Raw genomic sequence first — 14,580 nt, forward strand, 5'->3', positions numbered from 1 at the left:
CGTCAACACATTGACACAAAGAAATGTGGGGAGTATATGGAACCACATTTATGAGCATCTGTAGAGCCAAAGTATGGGAATGTTATTTATCAGAATGCACAGAAGGAACATGGCCTGAAAGAATCTTGTCCAGCCGCATTCAAACACCGCATCCGATTCCTGAGTCAAAACCGTAAGCCATGACAGAGACAGCCACAAAGATGATTAAAGGGCTAGGAAAGGGGCCTATGAAGAGAAGTGAAACAAACAGGGATTATTTATCCCAGAGTGGACAAGTATGACAAGCGCCTTAATAACAGTCTTCATATACAGGAAGGATTACTCCCTAGAGGATGCTGGCTACCTGTTTTTTTCTCCACTGAAAGGAAAAGGGGAAATGGGTTTAAAAAATAGCATGAAGAATTCAGGGGAGATGGGGTTAGAACTCTATTTCAAATGAAATATTTTGCCCAGATTAACAGGAAAATTTAGATGGACTCTTACCTAGTGCTGGGTCATCATCAGGAAATTAAGGGCCTCTCTAGGTGTTTATAAGTACCTTTGAACACTGCTCTTTATAGAGTTTCCTTTCAATCCACTCAATAAACACACCCAATCATGGTTTTACCACAATAGCCACTTCCTTAAACAGAGTTTTTTTTTCAGTTGGACTTAGTCTAACAGTGGCGTTCTCGCTGCCATATCCGTTGGTGAACATAGACAGGGATGCAGGGGAAGACTTGTAGATGGGGTGGCTGACAGAGGAGGACTTGTAAAAGCCACCACAGGAAATGGCTTCAGGTCATGTGTCATATGCTGATGAAGTTAGGTCCAAAGGGAAGGTGAGTAGCAGCTCCCAGTTCTATGAAAACTTGGCACTGGTCAACAGACCGAGATGCTGGTCTCCGGGGAAGCCCAGGTATTTTCATGAATGAGTTACTAGGGACCAGTTGCTGTACAAGCATGTGGAGTTGCTGTGGAAAAACCGGGCTCTGTGTGGGGAAGTCAGATCTTCCAGAAGATCTTCAATGTGGAAGTAGCGTGAAATCAATACTAATGAACTTCGAAAATGCTCAATGTGTTGTCCTCATTTTAACTATCTTTTATAAAATCAGTCAAGAGAATATTCTACGTTCTTCAGTGACTATTAAGTCATTGATATTGGCTTGGGTGAATGAATGTCAATGTACATTTACACATCTGCTGTGGAGGAAAACTACTCGATGGAAATGAACGTTTTGTCATCTTCCATTCCTCAAAGACCACTGCTAAGGGAGTTTAGGTGCTCAACAACAATTCCTTTCCCCCTTCTTCAAGGAAAAACCTCAGATCAGTTCACATGTGTGATTTTCTTTCTTTTTTTTTTTTTTCCTTTCTTTCTTTCTTCTTCTTCTTCTTTTTTTTTTTTTTTTAATTCTGAGCACAATTAAAGGTGAGTTAAGGCTCTGGTGGAAATCTAAAGAGCATCGGCAAATCTGAGCACTGCTCAGCTTTTGAATTGCTTTTCTACTCCTCAGTTCTTTTAAATGGTTTTCTATGGCAGGGACATTTTTCTTAATTAGTCACAGCTAATTAGTGTTCTGGCATAGACAAGTAATCAGAAATGTCAGAGCTGCAAGGCTACATCTCCCTAATCCTTTGATAATAATTTAGCCTCCTGGGAGGGCCCCAAGCTGCGGTAAGTAGTGACTGACAATAAGGCAAAATTAGGTGGGCAGCAGACCATTAGGATAGAAAAATAAAAAGCACTACCCAACCCTGCTGAGCACCATCAGGCAACTGGCTGCATCGCCAGATGAGGTGCCTGTTTAAGCCTGTGTTGTTAATTAGCTGATTCTACCAGACCTGCCACATATGTCCAGGTGCCTCATGCAAAGATGCGTATTCTGGGAATGTGCCAAATGACAATTGTGTTTCATGATCACATTTCAAGAATATAAGTAAGAAGTCCACATAGTTCTTGAAGATCCTTTTGAATTATCAAAGAAATCAGATCAACCCGCTACACGACATTTTCTTGCTGAGTTTCTTTTAGGCGATTAGGCACGCGTAGCTCAAGTTTCTCAGGTTTTTAATTCACCAACAGCTTAGATTCAAATGAGGGCCTTTGGCTGCCCTAAGCTGCGTCTGGACTTGCCAAAGCTATTTTGGCACCCACCGTACATCAAAAGTAGATCCTTTTATAAATTCTTATACTTACAAATAATAACTTCACATTAAAATAAGGATTATTAACAAAGATGAACCAGACAGCTTAATTCGAGAGGGGAGGTTTTAAAAAGAAACAAACTTTGACGGGATGAAAAAAAAAAAAGGTTAAGGAGCAAGGTCTGTATGGCATTTCCTGAGGCAAACAAGGCAATCTAGGGAATGGGTTTGACTATGACTATCTTAAAAGAGGTCAAAGGACTTCAGTGTGAGTCCAAGTACTGTAGGTAAGACGAACCAGAAATTCAAACAATTAAAAAGACAGAACAAAACCCCAAAACACTTCGGAAACAATGTGTCTCAGCAGCTAAATCACACAGTGCTAAAGGTAACACAGATCAAAAATGGAGATCGAACTTTTTATCTGCCTTTAGTACACGGAGAGGTACCAGCGTACATAACATCACCCTGTTTAGGAACATGTGATCTCAAATAGCCGCCAGTATATCGATGGATCTACATCATCCATCCCTTTCTATTGACAAAGAAGGAAAATAATGGTAATGACACGACAATGGTATTCACTTTTCGCTTTGCGTGTTGACAGAAAAATCATGGTTGGCCATGATGGTCTAACAGTTAATGTCTTATATCTGAATTCTTTTGCTGTAGAGACAACACCAAAAAGAAAATCCTCTGTAATGGGAATCTATACTAATTTATGTAACAACTTCAGAGTCATTTGAAAGTGAAAGATTACTGAAGAGGAAAACTATTTTTAAATCAACATTAAAAGAGAATATACCTATAATATCCCAGAATTATAAGAAATGCAAGAAGACAAAGAAGTCTTCAGGCTTAATGGGCTGCAGCCTGCATTCCCAATAACGAGGCTGATTACACACACAAAGAAATTTATCCAAAGGAAAGGACTGAAAAAGTAGACATTTGATTCTAAATATATACCACCAAGGGCATCCTGGAAGGAAACTTGTATCTAGCAGCTACTCCTATCCATGCTCTGTTGATTTCAAATACGCTCATGAAATCAATATGATAATAAACTGAATCTTTAAATAAGTTAAAAATAGTAGTGCTGATCTTACTGAGGATGGATAAATTCCTGAGACAGAAAGTTTGGGCACTGGTGTAAAACACTACACTCAAAAAGTCTGAGCATTTCTGCCCTTTCTTATTTGAGAGTCCAGAGACAACAGCACAGAAATGGAAAATGAGTTTTATTTTGAGAAACATATTCTCTTGTAATAGGTTCAGTTTTTTTCTTTGTATGTTACCATATCTTAAAACGGCTACTGAACTCATTTATATAGTTTAGGCCAATTTTACTTAAAGTGTTTAATTTAGAGTTTCTTTACTGAAAAGGATTCTTTTCAAGGAAAGTCCTGAGAAATTAATCCTTTATAAAACACTACTTAGATGAATATAACTGATTAACTATCATTTAAAGAATTACTTTTAATTTCACAAGACATCACAACAATATTTTTAAAAAATCTCGAGATGAAACTCTTCAACAATTAAATATTTAATCAGTTTATAACACAGGAGAATGTTTAATCTGCATGATTTACCAATTAAATGCTGCACCCTGATGTGTCTTCAGCAACATGAGAGCTGAAATGAAATTGTTTCAAAGGGACTCAAGAAGGGCAATGCCCAATAAATGTACAAAGGGTAGAGAGGTAGGCAGGTTTAGTATGTATCCTGGACAATAAGATGTATTTCAGTCAACCTCTAACTACCTTCAGGTTGTGATATTCTTGGACATTATGAAACGACTACAGAGGGTGCTCTTGGGAAATTACTGCAGATGTCAGTTTTGACTTTGGAAATATCCCCGTGATCCAACCCAGGGATCCAAAGCTCTGAAGGGACTGTCCAGCATCTCTCGTGACACACGGGTGTCAGTGGCTGTCACTGTGTGTCCTGAAGCCTGAGAGTGAGGGAAGAAATATCATACCATAGTAGACATAAAAAATGGAAATTAAGCATTGGAAAATCTTTGTCATACTTCTGGATTGGGATCAGATGAGTTGTAGATGGTTTTGATTTGATTAAAAACTATCAAAGGTTGCTGACAATGATATTTCATATAGAAGAAAAAAAACACACTGGGGTAAGAGAGATTGCATAGAAAGCAGAGAAACCTTTGGGTGAATCTATGATCTTACTACAGGAAACTTCCTTAAGATTTCTCTTATCCAGAGAAGACACATTTTTCTAAACTGAAAATGAATTTAACATGTGGATTTTAAACTTCACATGTGTAACGATGACCATTTGAGAGGAAGAGATAGTCTCTGTTGAAAATATTCTGGTCACTCGGAAAGACTTAGCATGGATATGAAGTAGCGGAGTTCCAATCAATTTTCTACATTGGGGTTCAGAGCCCTTGTGGTAGATACAGAGAGTGTCATATGGCACAGCATTGTTAATCTCTCTTCTACCTTATCTACTGCACTCGCTATTGCTTTGTGGCGGGGATACCTTCCTTTACTCAGCTATGACCAAAAAACTTACTGATGGTTACCGGGGGTACAAGCCTTAGCATTCAACCACCCACTAATTTTTGTCACCACTGCTTAAATTAAAATGAATTTAATCTAGTTGGTTTAAAATCTGGAAGATATCTCAGAAACCATCTGGAGTTCTAGACTAATTTCTTCAGTTTACATGTACCAACTCTACTGTGTCTGAAGCAGGGGACATACCTTCTTGAAACTCACTCTGACAATCCATGGTGGAACTGTGGCTGGGAATCAGGTTTGCGGATTCCTGGTCTATGGCTGCAACCACCCCCCCCACCAGTACTATTTTACCACTTCAGATTTTGTAAGTCTAAAGGATGGTAGAGATAGCATAGACTTTGAAACTGGAGAGATGCAATTTTGAAGTCTGATTCAACACTTAACAAGTCACTTCCCTTCTCTGAGTGAGTGGGAGAGTGTCCTTAACCTGAGAATGAGGTCAAGTGGGGATGATGACATCTGGACAGCAGGTTAGAAATGATGAAAGTGAAGCACCGAGCTCATTGCCCGGTACATGGAGGTGCTCTGGGTAGTGACAGCTCGGGTTCGGATTACTATTTTGATAATTGGAGATTATGGATATACCTTAAAACAAACTCAGTTCCTTCTATGAATAGCATGAATCTGCCATTGTTTATTTAGGCTTCTAGAAAATTATTTCTGTGTTATGCAAAAAAAGTTTCAGAAGGTTAACCATTTATGGAATGAAGTAGAATGTCTTGGTTATTTGCCTTAATATTAACTTTTTGGTCTTCCAAGGGTACATTTAGCTTTACTATTTCAAGATTTAATGTAAAAGTCTAAGATTATCCTATTTTAGGGCCTTGCAGGAAATACAAATTTTAATCCTCCCTAAGACTTTGGCAATAAGGAGCACAAAGTCTATGGGCAGAGGCCAGAACAATAATACTAGCTGTGTGAGATGCTCAGGACCTGGGTCATGGCTTGTGGCTCTATGGGTTGTATATGGACAGCTGTAGGAGCTACATTCTCCTTTGTCGGTGCATCCCAAATGGGATGGACACAAATCCAGGGTAATTGTCATTATGTGGCCTTAGTCACTGGTATAGTTATTTAAATAGAACCCTAAAGTATTTCACTACAAATATCAGGAACAATTAAGATGCTTAGTGGATCAAAAAGCTTTTGAGATCAGAAATACCACAACTAATTACTATTCTCCAGGTAAGTTTGCCAGAATTTTCAATAGTTTTTTTCCCCCCATGAGTAGAGCACCATGCAGAAAAAAAGATTATTTAGTAAAACACACAAATGTTAAAGTGTTGGTATTGGAGGTAGGATGGATAGGTGTCTTCAGAATAGCTGTTTTATATAAAAATGTTGCAATTTGGGGTATTTCCAAAACTGAGCAAATCTTAATTTGGATAAAGGCCTATCCTTTTGAAAATGTTTCGAATTAAAAAAATTTTTTTAAATTAACATATACTGTATTATTTGTTTCAGGGGTGCAGGTCTGTGAATCATTAGTCTTACACAATTCACAGCGCTCACCATAGCACATACCCTCCCCAGTGTCCATCACTCAGCCGCACCATCCCTTCTACCCCCTCCCCAAGCCTATCCTTCATAGCCCATGCCCAGAAACTGGATACCCTATGCCCATATTGGGGTTGGTTAAGCCACTAAGTGTTGACTTGCTGTGGGGCATGTGCAGGTATGTGTGTGTGTGTGTGCGCACATTTTCCTCTGCATCTGAAGTTATGAGTCTCTGTTTCCTTCCTTTCTTTCCTTCTATTTACATCTTACTTTAATTGGAATAGCAAAAGTTTGTCATGATGCCTGAGTAAAATCGTTCTCATCAATCTTTTTCCTCTAATAGACTAAGGTTGCCAACAGTATTTATAGGGTCATTATTTTCAACTGTTTCTTGACACCTAACAATATTATTTTAAGCTCCAGCCAAGAGGATTTCCAATAATTATATAATGCCTCTCAGTAATGATCTGTTGCTTAAGATACACATTCTACTTTACCTTTCAACACATACTTGATAACCTCTCATTTACTAACTATAATTGAGGCAAATTCAGTCTTGGCTAATTAGGGGCTCTTAGTACCCCCTCATACATGTTATTCTTGATGACATATCAATAGAATTAGGGTCTACTTTTTATTTTTAATTACAGTAATAAAAATGTGCAATTTAAAAATATTAGAATGTTTAAGGACATTATTACTATTTCACAAATAATAAGTCCAGTATCCTACTGGGGATATGCAAAATGACAGAACCTTCACAACCAAAACAGTATTGCTTGTCAAGCGTTCCTTTCAATAGCTAACTTACAGCCATGACAGATGTTTAAGTATCAAAGAAAAGTATACCTAACCAGAACAATTAAACTAGACATAATTTTGTGTTTTTCTTTTTAAAGTAAGCTCTATGCCCAACGTGGGCCTTGAACTCACAATCCTGATATCAAGAGTTTTATGCTCTACCAATGAAGCCAGGTGGGTTCCTCTAAACTATACATAATTTTAATGTTGACCTCCTTGCATCCACTTTAGTTAGCTCTGTTGGTTCCTATGGCCATACAAAAAGTCTTTGAAAAAAGTTTGGTAAATGGGAGGGAGTTGAAGTAGGTTATATCTTTTTTTTTTTTAATTTTATTTATTTATTTTTCAGACAAAGATCACAAGTAGGCAGAGAAGCAGGCAGAGAGGGGAGGAAGCAGGCTCCCCACTGAGCAGAAAGCCCGATGAAGGGCTCGATCCCTGGACCCTGGGATCATGACCTGAGCTGAAGGCAGAGGTTTTAATCCACTGAGCCACCCAGATGCCCCAAAGTAGGTTATATCTTGATAGAGAAAGAAATTCGACCTCTGTTATGAATTGATGGCAAGCTCTGTAGTAAATAGATCACCAAGATGAAAAATTGAACATGTTAAGAGAAGACACACACATACACACACACACATTCACTCTCTCTCTCTCCCCGCTATGTACAATGGCCTATTTCCAGATGAGTCTACCTTTTTCTCATCATAGAATACATGCTTTAGCTATACAAAGAATAAACATGAAGGGTATAACATCAATCCAATTTTCTTATTCTGTTCAGCATTTCTAAAAATTACCACATAAGCAAAAAAGAGTCAAAGAGGGTCTGGAAGTAAAACATATGCTTGTACATTCAGAGCAATACCAAATGGAAGCAGAAGTTGCTAATATGGTTTCAGTATTTTGTAAAAGAGCCAGCTGGATAGATGATAATTTTTCTACCCCTGCAGGGCATCAAAAGCTTTTAGGAAATCATTCTTTTCACACGTATTAACACTTAGCTTATTAAAACAGATGATACTTTTATTGTAAAACAACCCGGTAGAGGCTTGAAGCACAAAATCTGAGAGGGAAGACTCCTTTTGACCACCCGACCTGACAAACAGCGAACACTGACGCCACAGACCATGGTGGAGCGGGTGACGCAGCAAGACCTTCCGTACGTACCACTGCGGAGTGTCACCACGAAGCCCGTGAATTGCTGTTATGAAAACATTTGCGGTAACTTGCATAATTAAATGAAACTGCCAGAAAAGCATTTCTAAAATGCAGGGGAGATGCGCGTAAATAAATACAGTTCAAAGCCAATATTCCATTTCAGAACCAGCGCTGCGCTGAGTTCCGTGAAATTACATCCCGGCAAAGCACCCTTTTCCTTGGACTTGACTGTTAAATAATTATAAATGAGTGACAACGTCGTGATTAAAACGGGTTGCTCTCTTAGTTTCCTTTGCAGGTACTCGACAAATGAAACTTAATGATCATGCTCTTTAAACCACAATCCCCCATTTCTGGGAGTTGCCATGGGTCAGTGAAGACTTCTGTCCTGATAAAACTACAGGGTTATGTTGTTAGTGCGCCATCAGCGCTGTAAACCAAGATAAAAAATGTTCAAGAAAGGAGAGTGGCAGGTACTTGCCTTTACTGCCACTTAGGTCTTGGTTTAACTAAAGAGCATCCTATCGACTCAAAAAACTTTTACAGGAAGAGCCAAATCCGTTATAACATGATTCTGTTTATGGAATGCGGCAAAGGCGAGTGAAAGAATGCTGTACACAGTGATAAACTGGTTATCATCTTGCTTGTTAAAATTAACCTTCGAAGGTTTTTGAGACTCTCATTCTAACAGTGACAGTTTTCACGTACAAAAGAAGCCAATTAAGGCTTCTGTCAACAGTCAGAGAAATAAAAATATCAACTACATTAGCTGTATAGAAGAAAAAGGATCAGAAAAGGAGTCTGCTTTGCAAGCACACCATCAAAATGCAATTTTCCCTGCACCTGTTTCTACGATGACGGGAAGCCTGGCAAGGACAGTTACTTACATCAAACAGCTTTTCTATATACATTTCCTCATTGACCTTTTCTCGAAGAATATCCTGGTTTTGCCGAACAAACATAATGTAGGTGTCTGCTAGATCCATTCCCGGTTTCTGTTGTGGGGGAAAAGCATGGGGAATAAAAGATCAGGTCTCAGTTGTGAAAGCATTATTTATTTAATCACCTTAGAAAATAATTCCCAATATCATTTCAAAAATTACATTAGTAAAATATGCTCAATACCAAAATTGACAATGAGCACCTTCGGTAAATTCCATAATTTAAATTAAATAAAAGTTTATTATTGATGACTATAATTTGAGGTCATTACTAAAAGAAGTAGAGACATGTGGTTATAAACTAACCAGATATCTTCTTTCTTTAAGGGCTATCTTGAAAGGTTAATACGCCAAGTATAAATGAATGTATTTTTTTTTTAAAGTCCCCACTTGAAATAATGATTTCCTAATTGGCAATATAAGTTATTGTCACTATTTCTGGCTGGTTATACATATATGTTAAAACCCAAAATGCTAGTTTTCCTTGGACTGCCTTCCTCAACTACTGTAGGTGTTCAAGGCATATAAGCTAAATTTTCTTATTAATTTGAATAAAAGATTATTAGGAAGATCTTGGGCAAAACAATTTAATGGATTACAAACTGAAATGGAAACCAAAATTTTGAGGATCACCCATTGGTTCTGCTCATTCCTATTTATCAATACTAGTTCAAAGATCTGTTTTATTTTAGAAATACAGTAAGAATATTGATGAATCGATTTCCTAAGAAGAGTTTAAAGTGTGAATTAGATAAGCTTCTGAAGTTATCTAGCATCTTGTGTCTTGTGTCTTGTAATGTTAGGGGAAACAGAGCAGAGTCTACAAAACCAGTACCAGGAAGGGACAAAAACCTGAATGGCTTCTAAAGGGTTTTCCTTCCGGACTTATCTTTAGTTCTTTTTTGAGTTTTGAAGAGCTAGACTAGTTATTAAATGATTTGAATGATCTCCACTTGGGGTTGATCCATAATCTGTATTGAGTCATTCATTTGCTTAGAAGATGGCATTAACAAAATGATGGAACTGATGCCCAAATGAGCCAGTCTTGTATCATCTCCTATCCATAGAATGTACTGATAACCTCCATCAACAGACTCATTTTATTAAAATCTTGCAGAGAAATGAGGTGAAAGAGAATATGGGCCGTTTCACTACTACCACTGCAGGAAAAACAAGGCATACCTCTGAGTGTTGTGGTAGCACTTCTCCTTAAAAGGACAACGTTCTTATTGTTTTTTTGGTGAGGGGAGTGTATTTTATAAACCATGATAAAACTGCCCATCTCTTTAGCAGTGCCCAGTATAGGAAGTACACATCTCATTAATAAAAATTACTTTGATTTTTTGGTAATGAAGTTAGTTCTGGGTAATGAGAGTCACAGGAAGCTCTTACTGCTCTTATATTTGGCCTAAAGGGAAATATATACCACATAAATTCAAAGATCCTTTCAAACATGACCCAATAAAACAAATGGTTATTAGCTATAATTTAAAAACGACTTATGTCTTCGTAAGATGTCTTCACTGGTCTTCCCTTGATGAACACCCACATACAAGGTAGGGAGTATGTTTCAAACCTAATGGAGGCAACTTCTATTCATTTCTTCACTATTTTTATGCATAATTCTCTTAAGCAATGTCTGAAAGTTAAAACAAAATGACAAGGCTAACCAAGAGAGAAACCTAGGTTGTTTCTTCTTTTTGGGGGGACGGGGGGAAGGAGGTGTTATTAGACCAGTTTTTCCCATGAAGAGGCAGGGTAATTTGCACAAAGTTTACTACTATTAACACTTGACGACAGCTAACCCATAAGATAAATACTTCTCTCCATGTTTCTCAAACTTTGTCAAAACACCAAAAAATGAGAACATTCAGAAAACATACTGCCACAGGATGAAAAGGACAAAAGAACATTTTCTATGCATAATGGATCGTGTACAGGAAGGTAGCTCAGCATCGGAGGTTCCATCAGGTGCCTGGAAACATACTACTATAATATACATAATAACAAGGCAGTTGGGCACAGCTTAGCGAAACTGGGGGTTAAAGAATATACAAACAAGAGGCTTGCTTGTTCTACTATTTCTCACCCCCTCCAAACCCCATTTTTATTTCTTTTGCCAGAAGAGTAGGCTTACAAATTTAATCTAGGCAATCACTTGACCCATCAGACTCATTGGAAACCAAGCTATAGCTTGGAGGACTGGGGAATAGTGACTTTAAACACCTGCCATAGATTCTAAGGTCTTTTGTCCTATTTCTTTAATCCCTTTCGAGATAAGATTTGACATAATGAAACCCCATCCAGGAAGAGTTTATCTTCTAACATCTAAAACTAACAAACACTTTATGGTTTAAGCCTAAAAGAAAATTAAATGCTCTTCCCTTTGGCAGACCCAAGGGAGAAGATACTGAAATCTGTAGTTTGAGACCGTTCTACACTTCCTAAGGAAATAAGAATCTCTGGTTGAGGGTGTGAAGTAAAGCTCATTTAAAAGTTTATTTCAACAAAATTAAGTGCTTATCTTTTTTTTTGAAAATTATGTTTTCTCCCCTTTTGGCAAATTAAGATCCACTTGCCTGGAAAACAAAACCTTGAATTCTTACATTTCTCATTAGCATTATTTCTTTCTTTATCTTTGAGCTGTTTACCTATTCTTGAAACTGTGACATATGGGAATTTCACACCTAGTGAATATATTTTCATGTAGCTGTGGCATGAGACTATAATCATTAAAAGAATATACACAAGTAAAAGTAACTGCAACAGTTGGTGACATTTACCAATTAGAATTATAGTTCTTTATCCTTTCTTTAGTATATGAAGGGTAATTATCTCTGATAAATTGCTGAAAAAGATGTAATTTTCCTTTTAAACAGTTTCTACTTATAGTACAAATGTGTTTGGATAGAAGACATTATTGCTGGTTCAGTGCTCCTTTGTGCAAAGACTCTGTTTTATGGCAGTAAAATTTACATACTTTGGAAGTCACTGCATCTAATTCCATTATTACATGTTATGCATTTGATTCCATCATTCCATAGAGTCTTAGTAGGAAATGAAGTTCTGCTAAAAAGCAGAAACTGAACATACTCTCTTAAGGTTTGGGTTTTTTTTTGTTTGTTTGTTTGTTTTGTTTTGGTTTGGTTTTGGTTTTTTTGGGTGTGTCAGTGAATGGGATGCCTGTCACTGCCCGGCAGAGACAACAAATTGTTACATGTGCTGGTGCAGGTGGGTGTCCACTAGCCTTAGCAAACAGATATCTAGTAAACTTCAGGAACTGTTGATTTGGATGAGTTTTTATCAAGAATACTGTATTCTGCAGACCTATATTTAGAAATCTTTTCTAAATGGTAATTATAGTTTTCTTAATGAATAGGAAAGGAGAACAATTAAAAACCAAGAAGCAAGCACTTTATGGAATTAATGCCACTTAGAGTCCATGTGGTTTTTTTTTTTTTATTCCCTCATTTAAAGCTCTGAGATCCATGGTTCACCAAGCACTAACTCCTCCATCTTGTTTATTAGGATAGTAATCTCTAAATCAAAATAGGAATTCTCGAATTCTAATTTGATTTAAAAAAATTTGGCTAACAAAGTTATAGTAAAAGGACACAAACATCTAAAAACTTCGCCCATGAGCATCAAGAAATCAATAAAAGAGGAAGGAAAAGAAGGACCTTCAGGGGAGTGCCCCTGACATTGGGTGCGAAAGTAAGAGAATAGACCAGTGAGTGAGTAAGTTTGGGTAAGGGTGTAGGCTCCAGCAATTTTTTTTCAACCATTAATCACCAGTTAACCTAGTGAGATGAAAATGCTGTTGAGAAAGAGAGAAAAAAAATTCCTTGTTAATTACACGCTGCAAATGCTCTTACTTCCTGCTGCTACACCTAATCCCACAGGTGCAAGTCTTCACTCTCCCTATTCATGGGTAGGTGTGTGCAATGCTGCAGTCATTTTCCACAGCAACGGATTTAGATGCAGAGGAAGCCGCTTAACCTTCCACGGGAGGTTAACAAGACACTATGCAAACACTGTCATGGTGTCTATTTAACAAGGAGACGATTTCTTAACTATTCTATTCCAGTCTCAAGGATGAACTAGAAGCTACAGTATAATTGACTTAATTTGAAAGTGCGCTTCTCATAACCTACAAAAGCTTGCCTCGAAGAAACAATCAAGAGTGGGACTGCGATATCCTGGTTTATGATAATCTGTGCATAAGAATCTTTGGAGATTTAAAACAATGGCAGGTCTCCTCAGTTCGAAACCGTAATAGCAATTTCTACTTCAGCTCCAGCACTGCAAGTTCAGAAGTCAGTCTGTAACTGATCATCAGGGAACGTAGGGCATCATTCCATAAACACAGAACTTATCCCAGGATTTTTAATTTTTTAATTTTATTCTTTAAAAAATATTTTTTACTTCATAAGACCACGTTCTTTTTTTTTTTAATATTTTATTTATTTATTTGACACACAGAGATCACAAGTAGGCAGAGAGGCAGGCAGAGAGAGAAAGGGGGGGAAGCAGGCTCCCCTCTGGGCAGAGAGCCCGATGTGGGGCTCGATCCCAGGACCCTGGGATCATGACCTGAGCTGAAGGCAGAAGCTTTAACACACTGAGCCACCGAGGCACCCCTTATCCCAGGTATTTTTAACAATACATATCTTTCTTTCACTGTGTAATATATTCTTTATTACTTGGGCACTTATGCAGAAATTTCTACAGTTTTCCATTTGAGTGAAAATGTTCTTAAAGTGAAGCTTCTCAGAAACATTTGCAGTAGGTTAAGTGAATTATATAGTCTCAAAAACCTAAAAAAATAGGTTTGAGTACACCTGTGATGATTAGGTTGCAAAAATATGTATTTACCAATTTTGTACAAAGTAGAATAATTATATTGTATTCACATAGAAAAAGCAAAAGCAAAAGGAAATAAACAGAACTAGAGCCTTCGAACTAGATTAGCCCATTTTAAATATTACCAAAGCCCAAAAAGGAATAATTCATAAGTTGGGGTGGGAGAGAAATGTGAACAATGAAAATGTCACAAAGATATAAAATTTTCAAAAGCTTCTAATAATAGTTTATCTAACTCTTTTAAAAAAATGAAAAATGAAAAAAAAAAACCAACCCCAACCCCTCATTGTTCTAAAAAAAAAACCCTCCTATTATTTCCAAGCAGTGAAATGGCCACAGTCATCTTTCTCTTTGTTAAATTCAGAAGTATTCAAAATTCCCTTAACTCTATTACACATTTTGACTCCAAACTGGAAAGCAGAAAATTCTGAATTAAAGACAACAGCGCCCACATCCATTCGAAAACCTCTTTTAGATACAGAACATATCATAAATGTTTTAAGTATGCACGTTTCCTTCAGTCGCACATTTCTGAGGGAGAGAGTTCTATTACTCCAGCTTTCTTGCTCTGGATAAGGTTCTTCTGTCTGCCCCTGGGAGTATAATTCGTAAGAAGCACATTCCGAGCATAATGGTATGAG

The 14,580-nt window shown here is 37.4% G+C and overlaps 1 protein-coding gene across 19 annotated transcripts in view; it reads right to left on the reverse strand.

Annotated features, from left to right (window-relative positions):
- The window catches only part of CADPS2 (calcium dependent secretion activator 2), a 532,394-nt gene that overhangs the window by 17,967 nt on the left and 499,847 nt on the right, over positions 1–14,580 (reverse strand). For all 19 annotated transcript variants that reach the window (XM_044246482.1, XM_044246480.1, XM_044246471.1 and 16 more), the window contains one exon: positions 9,023–9,130. In XM_044246482.1, coding sequence (XP_044102417.1) covers positions 9,023–9,130 — 108 coding nt within the window. The remainder of the gene's footprint in view (positions 1–9,022; positions 9,131–14,580) is intronic.

Source organism: Neovison vison, chromosome 4 (assembly GCF_020171115.1).
Source record: "Neovison vison isolate M4711 chromosome 4, ASM_NN_V1, whole genome shotgun sequence".
Taxonomy (NCBI): Eukaryota; Metazoa; Chordata; class Mammalia; order Carnivora; family Mustelidae; genus Neogale; species Neogale vison.